This window comes from Drosophila takahashii, chromosome 2L, assembly GCF_030179915.1.
Source record: "Drosophila takahashii strain IR98-3 E-12201 chromosome 2L, DtakHiC1v2, whole genome shotgun sequence".
NCBI classification, from domain to species: Eukaryota; Metazoa; Arthropoda; class Insecta; order Diptera; family Drosophilidae; genus Drosophila; species Drosophila takahashii.
This window is the reverse complement of record NC_091678.1, coordinates 1,149,984-1,176,990: the sequence shown is the minus strand read 5'-3', so window position 1 is coordinate 1,176,990 and position 27,007 is coordinate 1,149,984. Positions and strand designations below refer to the sequence as shown.

General features: G+C 41.7%; 3 protein-coding genes across 4 annotated transcripts; 1 reads left to right on the top strand and 2 right to left on the bottom strand.

Moving 5' to 3' along the window:
* Positions 1-6,528: 6,528 nt before the first annotated feature.
* Positions 6,529-15,584, top strand: LOC108067158 (uncharacterized). Its single transcript, XM_017156057.3, has 15 exons — positions 6,529-6,751; positions 6,817-6,941; positions 7,133-7,343; positions 7,398-7,530; positions 7,649-7,785; positions 7,838-8,482; positions 8,540-8,741; positions 8,803-9,182; positions 9,438-9,997; positions 10,076-10,375; positions 10,525-11,136; positions 11,682-12,740; positions 13,306-14,267; positions 14,816-15,197; positions 15,258-15,584. The coding sequence occupies exons 1-15, from the start codon at positions 6,607-6,609 to the stop codon at positions 15,309-15,311; spliced, it is 5,907 nt and encodes a 1,968-aa protein (XP_017011546.2). The 5' UTR covers positions 6,529-6,606; the 3' UTR covers positions 15,312-15,584.
* ninaA (neither inactivation nor afterpotential A) lies at positions 15,424-16,698 on the bottom strand. The gene is made up of 2 exons (XM_017156058.3): positions 16,151-16,698; positions 15,424-15,627 (listed from the first exon to the last, which is right to left on the bottom strand). Exons 1-2 carry the CDS (start codon positions 16,655-16,657, stop codon positions 15,424-15,426), a joined length of 711 nt encoding a protein of 236 aa, XP_017011547.2. The 5' UTR covers positions 16,658-16,698.
* A 764-nt stretch (positions 16,699-17,462) lies between these two features.
* PNUTS (Phosphatase 1 nuclear targeting subunit) lies at positions 17,463-24,198 on the bottom strand. 2 transcript variants are annotated; one of them, XM_017156031.3, is made up of 6 exons: positions 24,093-24,198; positions 23,068-23,274; positions 22,904-23,001; positions 22,566-22,840; positions 21,104-22,435; positions 17,463-19,460 (listed from the first exon to the last, which is right to left on the bottom strand). In XM_017156031.3, the coding sequence occupies exons 2-6, from the start codon at positions 23,068-23,070 to the stop codon at positions 17,809-17,811; spliced, it is 3,360 nt and encodes a 1,119-aa protein (XP_017011520.2). In that variant the 5' UTR covers positions 23,071-23,274; positions 24,093-24,198; the 3' UTR covers positions 17,463-17,808. The 2 variants fall into 2 exon arrangements, with proteins under 2 accessions (XP_017011520.2, XP_017011521.2); XM_017156032.3 differs by having other exon boundaries at positions 23,343-24,186.
* Between the last annotated feature and the right edge of the window lie 2,809 nt (positions 24,199-27,007).

The following is a 27,007-nucleotide window of genomic DNA, read 5'->3' as shown; positions in this document are numbered from 1 at the left end:
ACTAGCTGCAAATTACAAATGAGTTCGACACAAGAGATACACAAGCGCACAGAGATGTAGTCGAATGTGAAAATAATTGCCAAAAATAACACAGAATTTATTTATGCTCCACTACTTTGCGGGGCAAAAAAAAAATAATGCTGAAAGCAATTGGCAGTGGGTTTTTATGATTTTGCTCGGCATGGCCATAGACAGCTCTCTAAATGAGCAAAAACACATAAAAATGCTGGGCCATTTCTCTCTGGACAGAAGCTCTTATCCTTTTGCTTTTGCTTTTGGCCGTCTTGCTTTCTAGCAATTTGCAACTAATTGCTACAAATTAATTTTAGTATGCTTTTAATGGCATTTTGAATGTGGACTGTGGCTGCGGACAATGAAGCTCTTTGTGCGAGTGCAAAGGGATTTTTGTGGCTTGCCGTCTTGCCTTTTGCTGTCTTGCTGCCTTGGATTTAATGAGCTGCGACACAATCGTCTTGGATGCTGGATGGTGGATGAGGACGAAGGACGAACAATAGCGCGCATTTAGTTGACAGGGTCGAAAGGGACACGCCTTGAAAAAAAAGGGAAAAAAAATAAACCCCTTTTCATTCCCATTCCACACAGAAAAAATAAAACCATCAACATCAAAAGATCAGTTTGATATGTGATGTTCAATTTTATATTTTTTAAAGATCGTTTTGATATGAATAAGGAATATGTTTATCTTATTTTACATTATTTGTTCAAAAAATACTACATTTCGTTTTTTATATAATATGATTAAATATCAAGTTTTCGGTTTTAAGGTAGAATTTCATATGAAATTTTTTCCTGTGCACGGCCGACAAACTAAGCGAAAGTTTTGCAAGAAACTGCGCTAAGGAAAAATGGAAAATAAATTCCGAGCTAAAAGAACTCAAAGGCAGTGCGTGCTCATTAGATCACCATTGTGCTGCATCCGGATGGGGAGTATTACGGATTCCGGCTTCCGGAATCGCTGGCACTTTCATTTCCCCTTCCCCTTCCTCTACCCACCCATCAATTTGTCGTGTCAACAGCAAAACTAATTTATTTACGAGCTCGCTTTAAACCCTGATTATTCATACGCACTTGTGGCCCTGCGACCCACGTCCTTCGTGCCTTCTGGATCCTACATTCTGTATCCCACATCCTGCGCCTCTGTTGACTTTCATTAGCTCAAATTACGCAAAAGTACTCGAGCGTCGCACGCATAAATCAGACGGCAAATCAAATTCACTTGCAGATGCAGTTGCAGTCCGCTGCCTCCATTTTCATCCCACTGGCAGCCCATAAACGGTGACCCCGACACGGACAATTGGCTGTTCCCATTACCTTTCGGTGCACAGAGAGATTATTGTGGGATCTTAGATTTACCATTTAAACTAAAGAAGATTCGTCTTTGTATAATCCGTAATCATTTATTTACCCTATTTATATTTAACATTGTCCTTTCCATTTGAATTTTTTTACATTTATTGATTTTTCTTCAGTGATATATTTGGGACTATTTGAATTTCTCTGCCTTTATATGGGGGATAATTCGGCCTACTCGTACGAAATATGAAAGAAAATTTAGTATTCAAAAATTGTGGAACAAAAAATGTGTTTTAAAAACCCCTCAGAACCAAATCCCAGATAAGAACCCCTTGGTGGATTGGTGACTAAATATAATAATTGATAATTGAAACTAGACTAGGAAGTAAATTGTCCCCAAATGAACTCAATAACCAACCAAATAAGTTATGCGAAATAAAAAACTTGAACTCTTTATTCTTCTTTTTTTTAGACTTATGTAGAATAATTACGATAATTATTATAAGCTTATATAACTACTTTTTGGTATCATATTTACAAACACATTGCTTAATTACCGAATTATTTTCCCTGTGTAGCTTCTATCTGTCACTGGCTATGCGGTAGCCACGCCCTGGTCATGTCGATGCCACCGCCTGTGTTTGGTTTACGTGCTTAAATTGGCAATTAGCAGATTAATTGTCACTGCCAATATATGCGTCAATATTTTGTGCAACCGACAGACAGCAGTTGCAGTTGCAGTTGCCAACTACCATCGCACGTAGTGCGAGTAGTTTGCTTTACGGCCCTGTTGTTTACACAATTGTTGCTCCGTTGCTGTTTGATTTCACTAACGAGCATTAGCATAAATTGCTCCAGTTGAAGGGAGACCATGGACCATATGCCATTCGATATTCGATGCGTCGTTTGTGTGCATCATTTAGCTCTCTGGTCACTGGGAGCCGAAAATGAACGAGAACTGTCAAAATTTTGGGCCATTCGGCAGAGGAAAAGTCTGGTCATTTGAACATTGTGCGAGTCAATCAATTGTAAATTTTTAATGAGTTTTCATTCGACATCGACTGACTGACTGGCCACCAGAGGGATGTGGATGTGGATGTGGCTTTGGCCCCGCATCCTCGCATCCTTCCCGCTCCCCTGACTAAGCAATTTGTCACACTAATTAGCTGCTGCTGCGGTTGGCCGCTAGATGGCGTCGGGCCATGTCACAAATATTGCGCATACGCCACCGCTACCAGGCTGACGGTAAGAGAAGCAAATTGGTTTGTAAATGAGCTGTGGCAAGGCAATCGGTCTTCTATCAATGCGCTTTGCTTAACAGGATGGGTTTGTGTTTTCTCAGGTATTAAACCAAAAATATCAACCAATTTGAAATTGCTTGTCTTTTATTTTAAGCTTAAAAGTAAACATTTCGGCAGAGTTTCGTTCGACAAAAATAATTATGAAATCGTTCGTTATTAATTTTTTTTTTATTTTTAAATCAATCTTAAAAATACAAGTCAACGGCAATTTTTTACTTAAATCCAATTTTGTGTAGTTTTTATTTATTTATTATTATATTATAAATTATTATAAAGGAATTTTATTTAAGAAAATATTTTAACAAAACATATTGTTTCCCAACTTTTTTCCAGAATAAGTAGTATTAAATAATTTATAATTGTAAATTAAAGGCCAATATTTTTGGTTAGGAAGCCAATAAAATGTATACATAAAAACCCAGATATTTTTTGTTTGCCTCAGTTTTTCATTGTTTATTTATTTTGGGGGTATCCTTCGTGCCGAGTATCCTTTTCCGACTGCTTCTGCCGTCTTGTCTTGTCTCCGTTCTGGCCGCAATAATTTCACACAAAATATTTCCGCAACACATCGTCGATGGCAGGTCCTTTGCCACTCCCCCTTCGTCCTCCCTCCTCCGTATCCCGAGGATGTCCTTGCTTCCCCTGCATTTCACTTGACTTCACGTCCTCATCCAGCTGCAACTTATCATTTTATAAGCATTTGTTTTTCCTCTTGTTTCTGTTTTTCTTTGCCTGCTCCTCTTGTTGTTTTTTCTGTGTGCAGCATAACATAATATTTTGTTGCATTTTGTTTTCCCCTGCTTTTCCCCCAGTGAGCACTTTATGTGACAGAGACACTTTAAAGTGTGGCAAAGTGCTCTGTTTCGGCCAGCCATAATATCCTCGATGCTCTCTGGTCACACGCTCCCCTCCTTGAAAAGCGTAGAACGGAGAAGGCCATTCCAAGGCGGAATTAATGCAAAATTATGTGCCACGTAAACTAATTTTTATAAGGGCTACTGGCCTACGATTTACGAGCCCTCGCACTTGCCCGCAATCCTTTCATAACATTCGGCGACCATTTTATTGCCCCGTTTGCTGCCACTTAGGAATGGGCAGCGTGAAAAAAAACCCAAAAAATACCGCGTGGCGCATTAAAATGTTGCCCAAGCATCCTACTCCATGGGCCCCAATTCCCAATGCACTCAAAAAAATATTTATTTAACTTTTAAGTTACTTTTCTTTTAATTAAGATTTTTGTTTTATTATTTATTAATTTTGTATTATTCTATTTTATTTTTTGTAGTTTTAATATATTAATAATATTAATATTAGTAATAGTTGTTGTGGCTTATTTATTTTTTCTTTTTTCCTGTAGCCAGAATACTGAGCCTTAAATTTAAAACTTTAAAAATAAATATTTAGCTAAATATATTTTCTTGAAATATATATATTAATTATTTTATGCACTCATGTAGGCATATAACCTAAAGTTTATATTTTTCGAACTGTAGCTGTTGTTGTTCAAGTTGAAATTTATATTAGGCCAACACAGTCGCCCTGCGAGAGAAGGGTGGGAAGGGGGCTGGGAATGGGGCTGCCTTTGGCGATGGCGCCTGCTCTCAAGTGCTCATAAATTCACGAAAATTTCACAGCCGCCGACGGACCAACAAAATAAAAAGCGTCGACATGAGCAGAGGGGTTCTTAGGGGGGTGGGTTTTTGGAAAGGGGGAGTGGCGTCAGCTGTTGCAGCCCTTGGCCAGAAATCCCCAACCCAGAAACCCACCGCCCATTTGCCCATTTCCCAGTTTCAGCACACACTCGACTTTGGTTTGGCAACATAAATTGTTAAAGAATTGCCACTTTGCAGTCGTAAGGAGCACATAAGCCGGACAAATAAAAACCAAAGCCCTTTTTCCCACGGCTCCCCTAGATCCTTGAGGTGCCGCTGGTCATGCCCGGGAAGCAGTGGAGCAATCAGTCGCAGACCTCGGATTGGATGTCATAAAAATGCCATCCACGAAAAGCAGGGAGCACTTAAAGCTGCGTCCGCGCTGGTTCTTTGTCATCATTATGGCATCCAATTTGTACTCAATAAAAGCGCCAATTCAACCATGATGAGAGCGATGTCCTGCCAGTGAGTCCTGCCAATTGGTTTCCATCAAATGTTACATGTCCCGAGAATGATCTACACCGATAAAAAGAAGTGATAGAATATTCTACGATGCTAGAATCGTATCAAGTTATAACACACAAAAAAATAAGATCAATATCAATTTGATATTATAATGTGAACATGTCAAACTAAACATTATGTAAATACATAAACGCAAATTCTTTAGAACACTTATATTAATTAATATCAACTTGATATTTGTAGTATTGAGTTTTATATATGAATTTAGTGAATATAGTAATGTTACTATTTCGAACTACACATGAATTCTTTTGCATAATGAGAATGCGAATTCTTTAGAACCCGTATTTAAAATATCAATATTTCAAAAACATAATGGTCGAATTAAGCATTTATATCTTCTAATGTATCATTCTCGTTCTTCCATTATAAAATGGTAAATATTATAGGTTTATGGAAATATTTAAATTTTATCTTCGTATTTTTTTTCCGGTATACTGGACCTGCCAATCCACTGAAGGATGCTGCAATTTTCGGCCATCCAGTTGGTCATGTGTTATCTTCTGTGTGTCCAAGGACCATGTCCAAGGTCCGAGGTCCGTGGATCCTTGCATGTGAAGTGCCGTGATTTATAAGCGCTTTGCCGGCGATAACACAAGTGGGCTGGGCCAGCAAACAATGGAAAGGACGAGAGGACTTTTTGGATAGGATGCAGAGGAACTCACATGCAAATTCCACATTCCGCATCCACGTCCTCACAGGACCTTCTTTCAATTTTCTTTGTACGGTTTTGCGGTCGCTTGGCTTTCCGGCAAATTTTTATCTCAAGTTTCGGGTGCGGCCCCGTTGACAATAAAAATGGCAATAGGATGGCGGAGGCCATCGCAACCGCACAAATGCCTTTTTCCTCCTCCTTTCTCTCTCTCTCTCTGTCGCCCATATCATTAATTTTGCACAAAAGGACGAAATGTCCTTTTGCCAAGTGCAGAATTGGGGAGACAAGAGGAGCAGGAGGTGGAGTTCTTCGGACGAACCAGCAAATAAATAAGGCAAGCAGCCGGACTTTGTTGTGCATTGGCAGCTTCTGCGGTTGGGATTGCTTTGGTTTTACACTGTAAAAAAAGGGAGTCAAAGGTTTTCACTCAGTTATCAGCCGATTTTGAATTTTTTAAATCGGACCATTCATTCAAAAGTTATGAGCAAACATTTAAATAGCCGCTAGATGGAGCCATCAAAAATGTCAACATATTTCCATCTCTCTTGATTAATTATTAATTTTAAACGTTTAACCAATTTTTCCAAAAGAAACTTTTAATTCATTGATTATTTACAATAATTTAATTTCAGAAACTTACCTTTACATACTTTTCTTAAATTTTTAAAAATTGTATGTTCTAAAATTTTTATTTTCTTGCTGTGTAAATGGGTTTTTCGATGAAACTGTGGTTGAGGTCAAGCAAAAAGAAGAGGCTGCAACACGTTCGACATTTTGTGGTGCTCATGCTGCGTTGGGTTTTGCCAAATTGAAATTGTTTTGCCAAAACAACGGCCCATGGCAGGCAACTAAAGGAAAAGGACCCCTGATTGGGAGGTATAGATAAAATATATAAAAATAATACCGTATTCTTGCCAAACCACATATCTATTTAATTAACAAAAGACAAGACAAACGAACGAGCCCCTTTTTTTTAAATTTCAAATCTTAAACCGCCACTGTGGTGAATAGTGACCGGAAATGTTGCCATCTCGTTGGAAAAACATGATAAGCAAAATGTGGTGAGCACAGGCCTTTGAATTTATATCAAATCCAATCGAAACTATAAAATATATTTTGTTTAGGTTTTTGAATTTTAGGGAACACAGCACATGCCGAAATGTCTCAAGCGGAGCCGAGTTCCTCGAGATTGCCCTCGGGAGCAGAGGCTAGGATTGGAAAAAACTCCAAGGAACGAGTTTCAAAATCGGCAGGACGCAACAGCAAAATGCGTCGCCAATTTCAATGCTGCATTGCCAGGGAATGTAAGATTACAGGGTATTTGGTATAGCAGGGTATTTAAGTTGCCTCCTGTGTCGCCTGCTTGCAGACTACAGTGAGTACTCGAACATGGTGGAATCGCTGCACATCACGCCGCGAATGATGATCCACCACAAATGCTTTAAGGTCAATAACACTTACGGGCTGTCGCTCAACATTAAAAATACAGGATTGGTAAGTGAACAAAATAACACAAAATATTTTAATTTTTCTTTGAATTTTATTTATTTTTTATATATTTTGTTAGTTTTTTAGTGCAATCATAACATTGATAAAATTATATATTCTGAAACAATAATTTTTCCGGTTATAAGAAATAACTAATTTAAATTATTAATATTTTATTCATGAATATATATTTGCAGTATCCCCGTTTGATCAACATAACCACCGACAGTCCCGAAGATACGTCCATTTCCATACCGGAACTGGAGCTACATCGCTACTTGGACACCGATGAGTCCGTGGAGGTTAAGATCTGGATCCGAACCACTTCCAAACGAGATATCAACAGACGACGCCACATCCTGGTCGAGTGCTTTCACCCAAACATCATCTTCCAAGTGCCCATAATTGGTATCCGCTTGCTATTAAAATTAAACCATGTTCTTAATGTTACTTTTTTCGCAGTTTTGGACAAGCTGAAATATCCCTCGATCAGCGACACTATTACCTTTCCCAGCTGTGTGCCCGGCAACAAGACCCATTACGAAATGATCATCTACAACCCCACCAAAGATCGCGTTCGAGTGCGATACAGAAAGTGAGTATGGCATTAACTAATTTCAAGGCCTAATGCTCTATGAAATACGGGTCGAGGGACCAATTTTTCTTTCTGGGTTTCTTAATATGTATTAGAACTTCATAATATCCTTCTGCAGCACCAATCGGGGTTTGGAAATCAGTGACAATAATAAGGATATTTTGCCGCCCAGGGATTATGCCAAGCTTTTTCTAGTCATCCAGCCGAAGAAGCTAAATGTCTACAGGGGATTCTTCAACATAAAGTTTGGAGTGTGTAAGTATACCATCTTTTATAAATAGATTAAGGATATGTAATCCATTCGCAGTGCCCCCAAAACCCGTAATGTTTGTCTTCACGCCCAAGTCGATGGCCGTGCACCTGAATTTGGGAAGTGTGGTCTTCGGAATGACCAAGTTTTCGCGTGAGGAAGTGCGATCGGTGACCGTGTGCAACGAGACCACGCACGAAGTGATGATCTCTGGGCAGTTTTACACGGAACCAACTACCACAGTGGTGGATAGAAAGGATAGCGATAGTCTCGATAAGGAAGAAAGGCTATCCAGCAAACTGATCGAAGATGCCGTCAGCATGCACAGCATCCTGCTTTACGACTTTGAGGAGCACAGGAGTGTTCAGGATGTTCGGATTGATGCCGAGGCGGTGAAGCACTTTGACTTCAGTGTGCCCACCCGAATCTCGGCGGGAATTTCGACCGAGATCAGGCTGGTCTTTCGACCCAGCTACGATGCCAATAATCCCTTTTCGGATGAGGTGGAGCCACCGTACTTTCAGCGTACTCGGGTCACATTTTGCTTCAGCGACGCCGAGGAATGCATTGAATCGCACAACATCATCTTGTCTGGTTTAATCGGTGGCATCGACATGGAGTTCCATCCGAAGGTGGTCGACTTCCGGAAGATCTACCTGGGCGAAGAGCACTGCGCCCAGATCAAAGTTCTCAATGTTGATGGTGAGAATATAATAAAGATTTTAATATTATTTTTGATGAAACAATCTTTTTCCACAGATGTGCCTGCCAAAGTGGTCTACAAGGATTGCTCGGAACCGGATGTTTGTGGCATTCGGGTGACGCCCTCTGAAGGCTTCCTGCTGGAGCCCTGCACCCGTGGCATCTTCAATGTGTCCTTCTACTCCTTGTTTCCCGCCCGTTTTCAAAACACGCTGCGTTTCAAGGTGGAGAATGGAGCCCACTACAAAGTGTTGATCAAGTAACTATATGGATTAGTAACCTTCCATCACCATGGTTTAAAAACAATCATATTTTTTTAGAGGCACAGGACAGCCGGTGCAACTGCGCACCTTTCCGCAACTGGTGGAGTTTGGGAGCATTCCCATTGCCGTGCCCCAAAAGCGTTACATGCTGCTCATGAATCCCCTGGCGGTGCCCATTACGCTCCAGGTGAAGGCCACCGATGATGGTGAAGAAACACCGCTGGTACTCAATATACGCAACTCCACGGAGATGCTGCCCATCACGGTGAGGGATCCCATACGACATCTGCAGCAAGTGCACGAGGATCTGCAGAATCAGGAGCCAGAAGAACACAGGGAGATCCGTCTCACGACCACCGAGTCAGAGATTCTGTCTATGAAGTCGGTTAAAGGAAGCGAGTCCGTCTACAGTTTGGAGTTTGAGGAGGAAGTGATGGGTGAGGCTTAAGATTGCTTAAGATAAGCTTCAAAAATATCGATATTTTCGATATTTTCACAATATCGTATCGATAATATCGATTTTTTTCAAGGATTATGTTATGTTATGATAAAAGACAGAAAAACATCGATGTTTCCAATTAAAATTGATCTTTGAAAAATTTCGAAATTATCGAAATGTCGATATTTTTCAAGCTCTACTTAAGAATGATGAATGATCACACACATCAATGATCTTTCTATTTCCCTCGTAGAACCCATTCCACAGATGGCCGCCCATCTGCTGACCAACCTGAAGAAGCAGAAGATCTTTGACAAATCGGAGACGGATCGTCGAGTTATCCAGGAGGCACTAATGGGTCTGCTCAACACCAAGTATTTCTCAGTATTTACCAAGCATAACAACTACATATTCATGGACTGGAACGCTGTGCCCAGCGATCCGAGAGAAGTGTTCTGCGACAATGAGATAATCTATTTGCGTCCAAACACCGGACGCAGCATCACCATCCTTTTGGTGCCCAACAAGGTGGGCTACTTCCATCGATCGCTGTCCGTGCGAATTTGTCCGGCAGTGTCGACCTCCTCCATGGATCCTTCCAGTGATGATCATCCCATTATGAAGACTCTTGTGAAGTCAGAGTTCCTCTGCTCGAAACTGTGGTTTGAGTACAACTGCGTTGTTCCCGAGATTTTGTGGTCCAACCTGGTGGACCTCTCACATCGCACCATTTATGCTGGCGAGGACTACGACTTCGAGATGACCTTTTCCAACCGCTCTATCATAGGCGCTTTTATTCACTATGATGTCATTGTGAGTAACCTCTCAAATTTCCCAACATTTGGTCCTTCGAGCCGGATCTCGTACTCATCATCTTTGATTTTTTAACAGCCCACCGACATGACCTTTCGCGATGGCACCTGGAAGTTCTTCATTGACGGCGGATCGGAAATAACTGCCAAATGTGCGGTGACCTTCCGCTCGCTGGGAAGCACCCGTCTATCTGGTCTGGTCAAAATTGTAGGCGCCAATCGACCCTATGCTTTCCATCTCTTTGCCAACGTTCTGCCCACGGAAATTAGGGTTACGCCGATGTACGTTCACAAGCGCCTGCAGGTCTACGAAAAGAGCGTGGTGCACTTCTATATCGACAACTATACGCCCACGCACACCAAACTCAGTATGAGACTGGTAAGAGTCAGATATTTTAGATAAATATCGATGTTTTAAAAGTATTTTCGATAAATATCGATGCTATAAAAATATCGTAAATATCGATAATGCCTTTTTACCTTATTTCTGGTTCTAAACTAACACCTCTTTTTAAATCTTCCTCTTAGAAAGACATAGAATACCAGTATCTGACATTGAGGGGCGGAGCCTTGGCCTCTTCTGGACAGAGCATGTACACCACCCTGGTCTCGTTGTTCACGGATCCCGATCTGTACCAGAACACCCTCTATATAGATCTGCAGTTTGACAATGTGATGATGCTGCCCATCACGTTTCTGGTGGAGGGAGTACCACTCTATTTTGAGCCCGATATCCGAAAGGGTTTCGATGCCGGACTGCTGTACACCGATACAAAGGAGCAGTTCCAGGAGAGTTTCTACCAGCACCGCTTTCCCATTCGGGTGATCAACAAGGGACGTCGTGCCTACCGGATTCTCATTATCCGATTGAATACCTATGGCCCGGGGGCCAATGTGACATCGGGGTGCTCCACCAACGCCCTGACCTCGCGATTCGACATGGAACCGAAGAACCTCTACATGTCGCCCAGTTGCGAGAATCAGCTGGAGATCATGGCCAGCTCCTATGTGGAGGGACACGCCACCGGCGACTTTCTGCTGCAGGTCATCGATCAAAAGTACCCACAGCGAAAGCACATCATAAGGATCAGGGCCTCGGCAGAGTTTGTGGACTGTCAGCTGACTTGGATTCCCAAGCAGGTAGGTAACTTTTACTTCTTTATCTAATAAATAGGGGAATATTATAGAAACAATCGCTAACGATTTAACATAACTTCATAAAGATTTAAAAATTAAATGGTTTTGCAAAAAACTTGGTGATATATAATAAAACAATCTTTCCATTAGTCCCTTTAAAGAATCAAATACAGTAACCTTAAAATATTAAAGTTTTTATTTATTTTATTTTAAATATGATGATTTAAGACACTACATAACTAATATTCTTAGATAAAAAACTCTTAATTTATTAAAATTATTCTTACACATTTTATTTTAATCAGGTTTACATTACTCTTACATTAAATCTTATAGGTAAACTCGCCTCCAACCTTTTATTTTATTTTAATTACCTCATAGATATTCTGTCGATTAAACCCATTTCTTAATTAATATTTTTTCATTTAAAATTCCATAATTAATATTCTTTAGATATAACTTTAATTAATTCTATATTAATTAAAATGTTACCTACACATTTTAAAACATATTTTAAGATCATGTTTAATTCCTATAAATTCCTATAGGTAAACTTCAACTACAAGCGCTGTGAGCCCTTGAAAGAACGCTCCTATGTGGAAACGCCACTGCTGGTGAATCCCTGCTCGGTGCCCATCCACGAGGTAACGCTCCAGGAGACGGGCCCCTTTAGGATCAAGGAATACTACGAGCACTCGTACGAAAAAGAGATTCAGATCAGCCTAAATGGCGCAGAGCGAAAGGAGATCTTTGTGATCCTCAATAGAGGAGCTTTAAAGCCTCTACTGTGCCGCCAAATCGAGGGTAGAATCAATGTGATGGCGATGGGCAGGCAACTGAAGTCACTGCCCCTCCGAGTAGCCATAATGGTGCCGGATGTGGTGATCCTCCAGCCGGAACTGGTCCTCTTCGATCGCGGCAAACCGTACGATAGTAGCATCAATCTGGTCAACCAAGGCTGCATGCCAGCGGAGTTCAAGTGGAGAAGGCTGGAGACCACCGAGGTGTTCGTGAGCGACGAGGATGATCCCGATGGCATTGCAGCCGATATCCTTTCCGAGATTCTGCGCATGCTGGAGTACGATTTCAGCTGCGAGGATCAGCCGAATATGACCAAGAGATACCAGGAGTGCCGCTGTCAGTTTCGTCGCTTCGAGGAGCATGGCGATTTTATAATGGAGATTTTAGAAGAGGTCATCAACGAAATGGACTTGAAGCACAGGCCTCTTCTTTACCCGCCCAAGGATCCTCCCGAGGATCAGCAGCAGGAGGAGGACAGGGATCAGAGCTCGTCGAGCGTGGTGCGGGAAACCATTTCGGACATCCTCAATCGCCTGCATCTCGATTCCAGCGATCGGTGGTCGGAGGCCTCCTCCGAATACTGCTTTGCCAGTCGGTACATCTACTTTTACGAAAAGCGCGGTATCGTCGAGAATGCGGATCTGGAGTGCAAGCTCTATCTGCCGCACATCCGACGGAGCCACGAGATGCGATCGGTCTTCGAGTTAAGCCTCCTGGGCGGACGAAGTCAGCGATTCACCGTCACGCTGGTCAATCTGCCGCAGAAGATCAAGTTCCACAAGGACAGCATCTACATGGGCATCAAGGTAGGTTTTAAATTAGAGTTTAAACCACTTAATTGGATACATTTTTAAAATAATTCGGGAATTCTTCAGAACTTGTTATAGAATTTATATGAATTTTTTACCAAACAAAATTTTGAAAATCTTAAGAAAGATAGACACTTTTAAATAATATATCAATAGATATTTGTAGAAATATTTTTGTATTTAAATATTATTCAGCAATTAAATTTAGGGGAATTTTCGGAAGAAGAGAAAACACCATGTAAATTAGGGCCTTCCTAAAAAAAAGGATGGTATCGTAGAACTAATAAATTGAATAATTTTTCGAAATAATTCGCAAATTCTTCAGGAACTTTTATAGTACTCTTACTACAATACTACAATTTATTTATTTATTTATATTTTCGATTTCTTCAAATCTTTAGAAAAACAGATCAATCTTAATAATATTAGAGTAGCTATTTTTAAATGTTTAAGAGTTAAATTATTTCTAAATTATTATATAAACTTAATTTTACGGTTTTTAAGGATCTTCTGCTGCTGGTATCTAATAATTAAATATTTCTCCGTTATATCTTATTTTTAGCCCTGGTACGAGTCATTCGATACGACGGTGCGTGTCACCAACGTGACCAAGTATCCCCTCCAGTTGGTTGTCGTCGAGGTGAAGAAGCCGCCTCCAAAGGATCAACCCCACGAGAAGCGTCTGGTAGATGGCTACTGCAAGATGATGACCAGCGACATGATGAACCTGGAGCCACTGGGAGCGAATCAGATCCGGGTGAAGGGCATCCTGGGATTCAGCGAGAGTTTCAAGCACTCCTTTGGGGCGATGATCAACAACAGTGACTCCAGCTACTTTTGGCTGCGCGGACAGGGCGTTATGCCCATGCTGGACATGGTATCCCCGCTGCCAAGCACTCCAATGGATCCGCTGGAGGTGGAGGAGGAGTACCGAATGCTGCAGAGGATCTACCACTACGAGATATTTCGCTCCATCACAGAGGTTGATGAGGAACCGAAACGCGCGGAAGGTGAGGAGGAGAACCAGGTGGAGGATAAGGTATCCATTAGCGAGGATTTCTCCCTGCTCTCCTCCAGCGAATCGGAAATGTCCTCCGATCGGAAGGACCAGCACGATTTGCAACTCTTTCGCATGGTCCACACCTACGTGATGGTCAATAACAACCAGGAACTTCCACATGCCACTGTTTTGAGGCAACTAATACTGGCGGAAAGGTATTTGAAGCGACTCCGTTTGAATCCCGACTTGTATGCGGTGCATCAGCAGGTCTATCAGACCTACCAAAAGATGCACAAGGCTCCGGGATTCAAGCAGCCGGCCATGGTGAAGCACTTCACGGTTCAGCCCATTCCCTGCCAGCAGCACGGCTACGTCCTCGACTTGGGTCCACTGACCAGGAACAGTGTTCGGCGGTTTCAGCTCAAGCTCCACTTCTTCGGACCCGGAAAACTCATTGCAGCCGCTCGCACGGCTGTTAGGATTCCAGGCTTATATGTGGACTTTAACGTTAAGGATCCCAAGCAGTAAGTGTAGGATAGGGAAACTGGTATACAAAGCAGTAAAATGATAGAAATTCTATTAATTAAATAAACATTTTTTGCATATTTTGAAAAATAATATATTTAAGTTCTAATTTATGAATCGTTTCCGAAATTCAATTTAAATTTTTGATTCTTAAATCGAAATATTTTCCTTTTTGTCAAATTCTCCCCTAAAAATAGATCTTTGTTTATAATTATAAATTACTTAAACATTTTTGAATTTCTAACCTAATATTATCGTTTAATATGTTAGCCGTATATTTTAAAAATTTATTGGGGACAGCAATGATTTAAAATTGTATTATCTTATGTGATTTAAATATTATCTTCTTTTATAATTTTACAATTTTTAAAAATTTTTGAATTCATAACCTAATAATAATTTTTTTTAATAGGCCATATGTTTTAAAAATTTATTGGGGACAGCAATAGTTTAAAATTGTATTATCTTATTTGATTTAAATATTATAGCCTATGTTGAGTCAATTAAAAAATAATTTCAATAAATAAAAAAAATACCTTTCCCTTAGTGCCGATAAAAAATTCTCCTTCTGGGCTGAGAAGTGCACGGCGCTCGAGTATTTCAAGGAAAAGTATAGGAATATGTTTGAGCGTCTGCTGGACGCGGAACAGGATCCCAAGCTGAAGCACGCCCACTCCTTCGACCTGGACACCATGGTCAAGCACCAGCGAGATCTGGCGCCCAAGGATCGCCGGCTGATCGAGGAGTACTACAACAGCCTCAATCCCTCCGTTTATCCGGATCACAAGCACCACTTCACCCTGGCCAAGATCTTCTCCGGCTGCCTGTCGAACTATTCCGGAGTGGACGTTACCATGGTCGGATTCTTTAAGCCAGAGTCGCGCTTCTATGTGAAGGATCAGCTGGTGGAGGACTATCTGTTTATCGATGTGAGTAGTTTTTACTTTGGACTGTCTTTATAATTTAATTTTCTATTTTTTAATCCCTAGTTGCACATGGGTCCTACACTTCCCGTTCTTCTAAAAGGCGTCATCGTCGCCTAGGGTTATCTTGAAATTGTATATGCATTTATTGTGGGCTTTCGTTTGGAGCAAATGGGTGGATGGGTGGGCTTCTTAGTCTTATGTGCAGTAAAATAAAGCTTATACGATAGCCCTAGCAATACATGTTGAGTTGTCGGAAAAAATAGTGAAAGATGAGCAGCACGCAGAAGGAACTGGTCACGGGCAGACCAGCCGCTTTTATCCATCCCAAAATGTTGAAGTCGTCCGGGTAGAATTCAAACTGTTCCGTGGGGATTTCGCCGCAGTTTGAGATCACAACTGGCTCCACGGGAAAGTCATCTGTGTCCGTTTTCACCTGGAGTAGAAAAGTAATCAGTAATGGTCTGAAACTTTAGATTTTTGATGGTTTTTAATATAATATTAATTTTGGTAAGAATGCAATAAACTTTGTCTGTAATTAAGTCTTATAAGGTGTAAGCAAAGTTGCAATATTTTGACAAAATATTTTAAAAATTTATACAAAAATATTTATGCTAAAAAATAATTTAACGAAAAGGTGCAAGATGTGATAAATTTATTTTCCAATTTTTCTATTAACATTTTACTGTGATTCCTCAAAAAAGATCTTTGTCATTGTTTTTTTAACTCAATTTAATTTTTTATGATGTATTTTTTACCCAAAATAATGTAATAATATTAAGTTTTTTATCATATTTTTGAAAAAAAAATACATGGAATATTATTTTTTGTACGTCCTATTTCTGTCATATTTAATTTAAAGAGTAAACAAAACACTCTTTAATAAAAAGGGATTTAAATCGAATGTTCAAGACTCAAAATAAATCTTCTATTAAATTTCTATTGATGGGAATACTCACATCCTCGATGGCGTAAATGGTTTCCATTCCCTCCAGCACCTTGCCAAAAACGGTGTGCTTCCCGTCGAGCCACTTGGCGCCCACTGTGGTAACATAAAATTGGCAGCCATTGGTGTCCGGACCGCGATTGGCCATGCCCAGGTAGCCGGGTCTATTGTGCTCCACCTCCAGAGCCTTGTCCTCGTCGGGGAAGTACTCCCCGTAGATGCTAATGGAGCCAGTTCCATCGCCATTGAGGATATCGCCGCCTTGGACGAGGAAGCGGTCCACCACGCGATGGAAACGCGATCCCACGTAGCTGGTTCCGTTGATGCCGCGCAGGCAGATGTGCCGGAAATTGGCCACCGTCTTGGGAGCCAGCTTCCCGAACAGTCCAAAGGTAATCCTGCCCACCGGCTTCTTGTTGTGCTTCACATCCATGTAGATCCGCGACGTCACCGTGAAACTCAGGCCACTGACAACGGAGATTAGGTAGCTGCACAGGATTATCACACTGAGGAACTTCATAGTTGGGCAGTCGAGCAGTTCTCTTGGGCTCTCCGGTCTCAACGCGCTGATGAAATGCACAGAACTGAAACGAAGACTCGGATTTTCGGAATTAGAGAATGTGAAAATAGTGAAAATAGTGGGTCGGAAGCCCCAGAAGTTCCAGGTTAAGTGCAAGCACTGATGACCGCATACCCACCTGAAAACAAATCGATTTTAACACCCGGCAGAGAGTATCTTTGATTTTTTACAGTTTTATGGATTTTAAATTGGAAAAACATTTAATTTAAGCTTCAAAAGAGTTTAAAAAAAATTAAAAATATGCTTTCTTGGATTTAAAAAAAGACTCAAAAATATTTAAATACCAAATTAGTTAGATTTTAAAATTTTACACTCATATAAATTTCTTTCTTTTGTTCAGAAATTTCGCCTTTAAGTGTTTTTGTTTTTAGAAAATTTGCCTTTAAATCTAGAAATTTTCTATATTTACAGGTGATTTTACTAAAATCAAAGGCAATATTTTACAATTTTAGAAGGGAATTTTTATGAGGGCAGATCGAAATACCTATAAATATATTTTTTTTAAATATCAAATATTTAAAATATTTGTATACTTTTCTTTTCTTGGTATTACCACTGCTACTTTCATTATAAATAAATCGTACTTTTATGGATGAATATAGTGAATGAATAAAAAATAAATTAATTAATTTAAAAACCTTTTTTAAATGTAATCAAAGCTCCACACAATAAGATCTATTCTGCCAGGGTATTAATAAGATCGACTTTCCCTTTTGTCATTCAAATAATAACTACTTTACGTTTTTTCATCATATGACTTGGTCTTTAATTGTATAGTTATAAACTTATAAATACGTAACTGTATGAATAATCCGAATAATAAAGAAGTTAGCGAGAGGGGCATACAAAATTCGAATGGAGCCTTCGGTAGATAAGTACACAGCAACAATATGCTGCCAAATCTTAGACTAAATAACTTAGGGATACGCTGCCTCTACACGAAACTATACCAAATACATATATATACACGCTTAGATTAACTAACTAGCGTAGCGGCTAACCTGGCTACAGTCTTCATGGGGGATTTCTCCTTTGTGCTTTGCGTCTGAGATCTATACAGCTGAATCTTCCGCAGAAGATTCGGGCAAGTCCTACCGCTTCTTCTGTGGATGCACGTACTTGCAGTTCTTGCCCATGTTGCAGTGGCCCCGCATGAATTGCTTGCAGATGCCGGTGTTTCCACCGTTGCCTCCTCCTCCTCCTCCTCCTCGATTGGAGCCAGATCCCGCTGACCGCCAGTTGCCGCCGGAGTTGTCCTGGAAATTGTTTCCCCCGCTGCGCCAGTTGCCTCCATTATTTTTGTTTCTATTATTATTGTTGTTCCTTGGTCCTCCGCCGTTTTGCATGGGTCCACCAGGTCCCATTCCATTCGGCGGTCCATTCATCATCGGCGGCCCGTTCATCATGGGACCATTGGGTCCCATCACTGGGCCATTGGGTCCCATGCCGGGTGGTCCCGGTCCCGGGCCATTCATCATCATTGGTGGGTATTGATTGAAGGGCGGCGGACCGCCTCCGAATGGCGGCACTGGACTGCCAAACTGGTTGCCCATAAAGTTCTGCGGCGGCGGCGGCATGTTGTTCATGCCGCCCATGTCCATGCCAGGTGGACCGCTCATCATGGGCGGGGGACCACCGGGGCCCATTTGATTCTGCCAGATTTGCGGGGGTCCGGGTCCCGGCGGCATGCCCTGTGGAGCCGGCAGTCGTCCCATGAAGGGATCAAAGGGATTCTGCATCATATTGGGAGCGCCTCCCAGTCCCTGCATCATGTTGTCGCCGAATCCCATGTCGGATCCGCCATTACTCGCTCCTAATCCCGCGCTGGGTGCATATCCCTTGGGCTCGGGCCAGGCCAACGTACTATAATCATTGACAGCATCTGGATTTCCGGTCAAATCATCCATGGGAATCACGGGAATGTCGTGGGCAAAGTGCGGCTCCAGTTCCGCCTCCGCGGCGCTGTCGGGAATCATGTCGGGTGAGAAGTAGAGAGCACGTAGAGTGGTGGCCTCCCTGTCCATTTGCACCTGTCGCTGCTTGGAGAGATTGCCGTTCGGATGGTCGGGCACATTGTCCACTTCGATCAGAGGACGCCACTCCATTTGCGGCTCCATGGTGTCATCGAATCCACGCCGAGCGATGGTCAGAGCATCCCGTTCGCTGAAACGCTCCAGGTTCTTCATCTCCAGGAACGTCTGCTTCATCACATTCACGCGCTCCGATCGATCGACCTCGAAGTAGCGGATCTGGGTAAGTTTATCCTCCGGCTGCCAGGTGAGCTTCTTCTTCGGCCCCTTGCGGCGATGGAGCATTAGGACGCCAGGTGGTCCGTCGGGTCCGCAGCCGGGACCGGGTTTCTTTGGCTCCTCCGGCAGATCCTCCGCCGTATCGGAGGTGTTTCCCGCTTCGCTGGCTTCTCCCGCCGCCGCCTTCTCCTTCTGCACCTTCTGTTCGATGTCCTCCTTGACCCGCTTCAGCGGAATATCATCGTCATCGGCATCCGTGTCCTTGCCAGGCGATGCTGAGCGGGCGTCGTCGTTCTCCTTGCTGCTGTCGTCCGACTTCTCCTCCGACTTTGACTCGTCTAGCGTGTCCTGGTAGAACTTTAGAGGCGCCAACGGTGCATCCTTGGACGTGGGCGATGTGGCGGAATTGGGTCGCTTGCGCTTCACCACCTTCTTCGGTTCGATGGAGGCGGCCAGGGCGTCCGAGAACAGATTGGTCTCCACCAGGGTTGTAACTGGAATAAAAAAGGTAATAAGTAATTGCTCAAGTAATTGGTTTGTTTAATAAATGGTCTCCTTTGAATCATCGCCCAATTGGTGGTTTTTGCTTTTGCTGGAAATTAAGGAAAGTAAATAAATTAACCACCCACTAAATAACCCACAAAATAGTTTTACTAATTGGGGTCTTTACTAGAGTAAACATGCCAAGGCTAATTGAACCCAAGAGCATGGAAAACCTGCCTTTTTATTATTATAGTTCAACATTTTTCTTTAAATGGCAAGGGAAACCTTCTTAATAGGCAGTATTTATATTTTTTAAGTTATTATTAGAAACTTAAACTTAAAATAAATATATCTCATGTTAACTGAAATGATCTCATAATTTAAAAAAATGAAATTGGAGAACCGAAGGTAAAAGGTTTTTGAGTTGTAAAATTATTTACATTTTCTTTTATTTATTCAAAAATATATTTTATTTTGAAAATCTTTAAGACTGCAAATGTTTCAATATTAATTATTTTATTTGGAAACTAAAGAAATAATTTAATTTTTAAGTATTTTATAAGGAATGTTCAAAAATCGTTGTTTGTCATTGTGTTAGATTAAAAGGGGTTTCAATTCTAATATTTTAATGGTTTTATTATTATAAAGTGTTAAATGGACAAAGCTCTTTAAGTTCAAAATTTTAAGGCACTTTTTTTTTTAATATTGTGTACATTTTGCAGCCTATAATCTCACATAGTAAACAAAAATTACAGATTTACTTAAGCAAATCATAAAAAAAACCAACTACAAATAAACACAGCGATCAGATAACGCTCATTTCGTAGATCTGACGCATCCACCGGCTGGTGCACTACCAAGTCGAAATGGGTATTCCCTTCTTATCTAACGAGGCAAACCAGTATGGCGACCCTCGGGTGACGCACGACCTGGTGAAAATCGAGGCCAATGGCTGGGTGGGGGATTGGGATTCGTGCCCACGGGTGGTAATGGCGATCCGATTGATCCACCTGCCAAACTTCTAGAACCGCCAGCTCAAGTCAATATTCTCTCGTTTTCAAATTCTTTTTTTATTCAATAGAAAAATCGTATTTTTCTAGAGCAAACCGTATTTTTATTTGTAAGTTTTTGGTGGGGCGGCTACTTAGGCCAAGTGAATCTACATACCTTATAGCTAAGCTAAGCTAAATACGTTCAAGATTTCAGTTTTTTTGGTTTGTTGGATACTTAACACCAAGCGGCAGCGGCGGCGTCGTCTGTGCCCCAGATTTCTTTCTAGTTTTCGGCGGTCTCAGCGCATGCGCAGTGGCCAAGAGATTCCAAGGACCGCGACATCATCACAGGGTTAATTTACAGTCTCGATCCGGGGATATACCACTCGAATTGCGAGCAATTCGTATATAATAATATATGTAAAAATGCAAAGTATCCCCACTGCTGCTCTCTATTTAAATTTAAGACCCGCCCCAAGCAAAATTAAACACCTTGAGGAGAAAAGTGTGTGAGAGAGATCAACAAATAATACGGCGGAGTTCGAGACTTTCGATACTCCGATCGATACAACACAAAAGCAAAAACCACCAAGTTCTTCGAGGGCTGTGAAATAGATAAGAAAGAAAACCATTAGTAGGGTTTCTCGGCACAGAATGCTTACTTTTTTTGGGCGCTATCAGCTTGGCGGCTCCAGGCCGCTCCACATGTCCCGCGATGCTGTTCATATCGATCTTGGCCTTCTTCTCGGTGGGCGAATCCCGGGGCGGCGGCGACGGGCGCTTCATTGGAGGCGGTACAGCTAGCAGGGCAGGAGGCGTGGCACCCGAAACCGTCGTCGACGACGACGTGGGTTTCTTGAGACCCTTTCGCGATGGCGGGGGCGGCGCCTCTTCCGTCAAACCATGCGATCGGAATTTCGACTGGTACGTCTTCACCGTCGCCGTCTTTTCCGTGTCCCTTCGAATCTCTATCGAAATGGAGGCCTTTCTGGACATGATGGGTATGGATCTGGGCTTCTGTGCCTCAGTGGGAGATGGGGAAGTGGTGGCAGTAGTAGGAGCCACTGCTGGCGGAGGCATTAGCTTGTTGTCTTTGTCCTTCTCCTGCTTGGATGAGGAGGAGGATGACGAAGAAGACGAAGACGACGATTTGCGATCTTTAGACGAACTAGAACTAGAGTTCGAGGACGACGACGATGAGGAGGAGGACTTTGACTTGTGTTTATTCGAGGAGGAGGAGGACGAACCGCTGCTGCGCTCGCGGTCCTTGCTCGAACTGGAGGAACCCGAACTGGAGCGAGCCTTGTCTTTGTCCTTGTCGCGGTGCTTATCGCTGGAACTGCGATGGGAGGAGGAGGAGGAAGAGGACGAGGAGGAGGAGGAGCTCTTGGAGGAGCCACTCTTCGAAGAGGAGGAGGATGACGAAGACGACGACGACTTATGGCTAGATGAGGAGGACCTGTGACTCGAGGAACTCTCCTTCTTCCTATCCTTCTCGCGCTCCTTCTCGGACCTTTTACTCTTGTCGCTGCTCTTGGCGCTCTTATGCTTCTTATTATCAACGTCCTCCCCGGACTTAACCTCCGCCGCCGAACAACTATCATCTAAACTGGACCTTTTGCCCAGACTAACATCGGTGGATGCTTGCGCCGCCGTTGCGGAGGACTCGTCTTCCAGGAGCTCCTCCTTCTGGGCTGCTGCCGTAGAATCGGTCTCCTCATCGGGCTTGTCCACCAACGACTTCCACTTGATGGTTATGCTGTTGGAGTTGCTGCTGTTGGCCGCAGAGGTGATGGTATACGTCACGGGTGCGCCGGCACTGTCCGTGCTGTCCGACGAGGAGGCCGAATCCGGAACTACAGCGGCAGCTGGAGCGGGAACAGAGGCTACCGGAGCCACAATCTGTGGCGCAGCAGGCTGGACCATCACGCTGGTGTTCTCAGTCACAATCTTCAGCCACTGCTCAACCAAACGCTTGGCCAGAATGCGTACACCTGGAAAAACGGGGTCGAAAAAAGGCAATTAGTAATCCCCGGGCAATGAAAAATGCGCGAAAACAAGATACGACAAGACTAAACAGGATTGAACATGTCTAAACAAGAGCGAAAAGTGTGCGAAACTCACCTTCGTTGCCGCCATCCTTGCACAGACCCTTGACCAAAATGGGCGCCGAGTTGATCTTCAGCCGATTGACGTCCACGGGCGAAAGGAGCAGCAGCTCCAGGATCTCCTGCACCAGCGGCCAGTTCATCGCCCGGATGGCGTCGTTCAGCCAGGTGTAGACCAGCGACCAACCGCCCACGGCCATAAAGTCGCCCAGCAGTTCCGTTTTGGTAGATTTCAATATTTGTACATAGACACATTTCGAAACGAGTTTTTTTGAATACTTGGCCATCAGTCTGTGTGGGGAAAAACAGAGGTATTAGTAAGAATCCGACAGAGGGCGCTAGTGCTGAACTTACCCCGAAATGCGTTTCACCTCGGCTGCACTCAAAATGCCACCATTGTTGTCCAAGAGCACCCGCAGGCACCTCAGCAATTGCAATGGCACTATGCGAGGCTATTTACATGTAATTTAAAGATTAAATAAAACACGTACTTTTATTATTTGTAACCAAAAACTTACCATTTTCCTTTGTTTTCCGTGCGTGTGGTCTGGCAACGCTCTACGTCCTATTGCCGTCTCTCTCCCACACGTGCTGGTATGACCATACGCGCCCGCGTGTGTGTGTATTGGTACGTGCGTGCGTGTGGCGACGCTCGTCTTTGTTGGTGTGCGTGACTTAATGGATACTAAATTTCCACTGATTACGTAATTCCATCAGAAAAGTATCTAGAAATGGCAGAAAACTTTGGTCTGAGAACGTGTTTTATCAGGACAGAACTATGCTAGAGCCCTACAATTCACTCTCGAAACGAAGATGTTCAAATTCCAACCGCAGGCACCAGAAAATGCGAGATTTGTCTTCTTTTATTGTGAAAAACTGACAGTAAACCAATAATCCCTTCGCAGAAAATTATCTTTGTATCTTTTGAAGAGCAGCAGAAAAACGTGTTCGCGTTGCAATTTTTAGTTTTTTTCTGAGGCACTGGGAAATGCGGACGTGTGTTCGCGGTTATCGGCAATCGATAAGCGGTGCAGCCCTGAGCGCTGTCCACTCTCCAAAAAATCAACAAAAAAAATTAAAATTTCAGCGTATTTTTAAAAACATCAAATTGTTGCAACGTTTGTAGCACGAATGTCTATTAACCTTTTTGTTTGAATCCAAATTGATTTTTAGGACAAATGAAAAGTGAAAGCTACTCAGTTTCTCCTTTTTCCAAGCAGGTTGGCAGCGCCCTGCCACGCACACAAAGATGACGCCATTTTGATTTTCACAATTTTTCACAAATGCGTAATTAGATCCGCAACTAAATGAAATGCTAGAAAGTTGCGTTTCTACAGCAATTACAACAATGTCGGCCACTTGGTATTGATTTTTCTTTGATTTACGCTAGTTAATTGGCTTTGTGCCGATTTCGTTCACGTCCACGCCCCAAAATTTGTGGTACAGCGACTCAATGCGCAGACACTTTGGTCGAGCAAATGTTTAATAAGCCTACCTAACTATATATTTATATACTAGATGTACAATTGTTTAACGGCCTTACAATTTGTTAAATGTTTATTTGCGACGATTTTTCTTTCTCCGAAAATTCCTGCGTGCTTTCAGTTAGGTGTACAAAAATCGTGTGACCCTTTCTGGGTTGTGGGAAAATCGGGGAAAATGCGTTTTGCCGATATTAATATCGATGGTTGGGCGGCCATGTTTTTGACTCACGATAGTATTATCGTGCATTTGCCATCACCCACGAATGTTAGATTCGGTCGTTTTTTAACAGAAATGTTAGGATACAACGCTTTCTTACATTGGCAGACCAGCGGCAGAGGACTAACAGTTCGGTGATTCCTAACATTTCTGTTAAATATTACCTTTTGGTAAGATCGATATTTTGTGATTATCACGATAGTAATATGAAACCAAATTTCTTGACGTTATTTTCATATGCAGTTTTCTTTTTGACGACTTTTTGTTAGGTTGAGTACTAGCCTTAACTGCTGAAATTTTCTGATTAATTTTCAACAATTCAGCAATTCAACAGATTAGGGAATACCCAGTATGTTAAATTGTTAAATACTGAATTTGTGGAAAATTCAACAACCAATTTCAGCAACGAAAGGAACGATAATAATATTTTGTATAATTGGTCACTGACTTAAAAATATATTTTTGTAAATTAAATAAGGCATGCTGTTACAGAGTCGCCATGATTTTAATGAAATAAGCAGGTACCGTAATCATTATAAGTGAAAAAATAAAAATCTCCATTTAATGATTATTTTGTGAGCGAAAAATCGATATTATTTCGCTTAAAAATATCACTCAAAGTGCGATTGCAGCCGTTCTGTACGAAATTTTACAAAGTTTTAAATTTCTGCTTGTAGGTAGAACCACGGAGCACACATCGAGTTAATTAAAGAAGGAGATTTCTTTATAAACTTTTTAAAACCCGGTTTTTAGTTTACAAGAGGTATGCATAAATACAAAAAGTTGTATCAACCTTACGACTTTATGTCATTTATATATAAGTAAAATGACTTAAGAAGATGGTATGAACTATTCCGATGATTCCGGGGATCCCTGGTGTACTTCTTAAGGTTTCCCACCACAAACGATTCTGCAGAAGCATCAACGTCATTTAGAACTTTGGGTGTGCCCGGAGGAGCAGGATAGGTGCTTGGATCAGCCGCCCGGTGAAGGGATGTAGAGCCAGCTTTTTCGACCTAAAAGAGCAGATGTTTTTAGTGATTAGAAGGCAGTTTTCAGAAGGTTAAATTATTTAACCCACCGTTAGTGTGGCGCTGTAGTGCAGGTATATGTTCCAGAGATCTAAAGGAAGATCAAAAGTTAATAAATGGAAAGCCAAGCCCACACTGTACACAAAAATTATAAAAAATTATTTTGAAAATTTTTTAGTCTCTTGAAATTGCTGGTGGTTCTTAAAAGGACCTTTTATGCGATGATGATGATGATGATGATGATGATCGGATCAATTTCCAATTCGTCCGGAAATGTGGGCAAAGGTCACGAATGCTTTAGAGAAAAGCTCTTCAGCTTGCGCTTTGAGGGCAGACTTAGAAATTTCTTTCTCCAGTATTGCATTGGCTAAACTCCTCTTCCAGAATTTTCCAGTCCTCTCCAGGTACGCATTCGTGGCGAAATGTGGGCGGAATTCGTCCTCCGTACAGACCTGAAAAATTTTTTTTGCAACTACCGCAAGCGTCTTGATTTGTTCTTGGTTAATCTCTTTGTCGTTTTTGGCAGACGCTGAAGATGAGTTTCGTTTTAGCAAATTAGTCGTAGTTTCAATAACATTTTTTCGTCCGAAAGTGGTGCCGTATGCAAGATCCATGACGTAATCTAGATGCAAGTGCACGTCCTGCAAATGCTTCAAATCATACAGCCACGGAACTCTCGAAACTTGTTTTAAAAAGTCATTGCCTTTATAATTGTCGCTAATTATAGCCAAGCATTTCTTCAACATGTCTTCCTCTTTAAAAAAAGAAATAAGTGCGATTAAAATCGGCCTAACCCATTTAATGTCCGCCGCGATTTTTGATGTTCTCAAGTATATGACTTGGAAGTCTCTTCCGTCGTACGAAGACATTGCGAAAATCAATGCCCTATACAGAATGCGGTTTTTTCCTTTTGTTGGAATCTGAAAAGAAGAAAAAAGGAAAATGTCCTAATTTTTCAAAGGGTGCTAATGGGTTAAGAACATTTTTGGGTCATTTAAACGGAATTGAAGTGCTCTTTCTATAGGGGCCAAAAGTTTATATTAAAAGTTCAAAATGTGAGTACAATTAACATTCAAATCTGTCAAAATAATGTGAATATGTGCTCCGTGGTTCTACCTACAAGAGCACATTTAAATCTTTGTAAAATTCCGAGTATGACCGATGCGATCACACTTTGAGTGATATTTTTGAGCGAATTATATCGCTCACAAAATAATCATTATTTCTGAGCGATATTTTTTTTCGCTTACAAAATAATCATTAAATGGAGATTTTTATTTTTTACTCAAAAAAAATAATCATTATTTTCGGTCCCTGGAAATCAAAATCTCCCAAGTGGGCCACCCCTGATTCGAATGTCAAATTTTTGTCAAACTTGTTTACTTTTCCGGTTCACGACACAAAATAAACTTAATTTGAACGGGTTTGAGAAATTTTGAGTTTCAACGAAGTTATAGGGATCACAAAATGCGTTTTTAGCACTTTTTTTAAAAAAGGTGCACTCACTCCTTTTGATATAGCTTTGTAACCGTAAAAGATATCTTTATGATGTTTTCAATAATTGATAATAAATTGTATTGGCTTGTAAAAAAATATATATTTTTTTAATTTAAAGCATGCGATGGAATCGGAGGGACCGCGAAAAGACATGCCTATCGATCAACCCTGCAGGACAATCTAAAAACTTCGCCAAAGCTTCTGTATGAGTGGGCCAAACAATTTTATA

Bases quoted from the DNA above. Each gene is read 5' to 3' on its own strand.
- ninaA (XM_017156058.3), bottom strand. From the start codon at position 16,657: ATGAAGTTCCTCAGTGTGATAATCCTGTGCAGCTACCTAATCTCCGTT. The intron at 15,628-16,150 runs GTGAGTATTCCC...TTTCTACTCCAG, and splicing joins CCATTTACGCCATCGAGGAT to GTGAAAACGGACACAGATGA.
- PNUTS (XM_017156031.3), bottom strand. The intron at 22,436-22,565 runs GTGAGTTTCGCA...CCGTTTTTCCAG, and splicing joins CAAGGATGGCGGCAACGAAG to GTGTACGCATTCTGGCCAAG. The intron at 19,461-21,103 runs GTAAGCATTCTG...TTTTTATTCCAG, and splicing joins GCTGATAGCGCCCAAAAAAA to TTACAACCCTGGTGGAGACC.
- LOC108067158 (XM_017156057.3), top strand. From the start codon at position 6,607: ATGTCTCAAGCGGAGCCGAGTTCCTCGAGATTGCCCTCGGGAGCAGAG. The intron at 7,344-7,397 runs GTATCCGCTTGC...CTTTTTTCGCAG, and splicing joins CTTCCAAGTGCCCATAATTG to TTTTGGACAAGCTGAAATAT. The intron at 12,741-13,305 runs GTAGGTTTTAAA...TCTTATTTTTAG, and splicing joins GCATCTACATGGGCATCAAG to CCCTGGTACGAGTCATTCGA.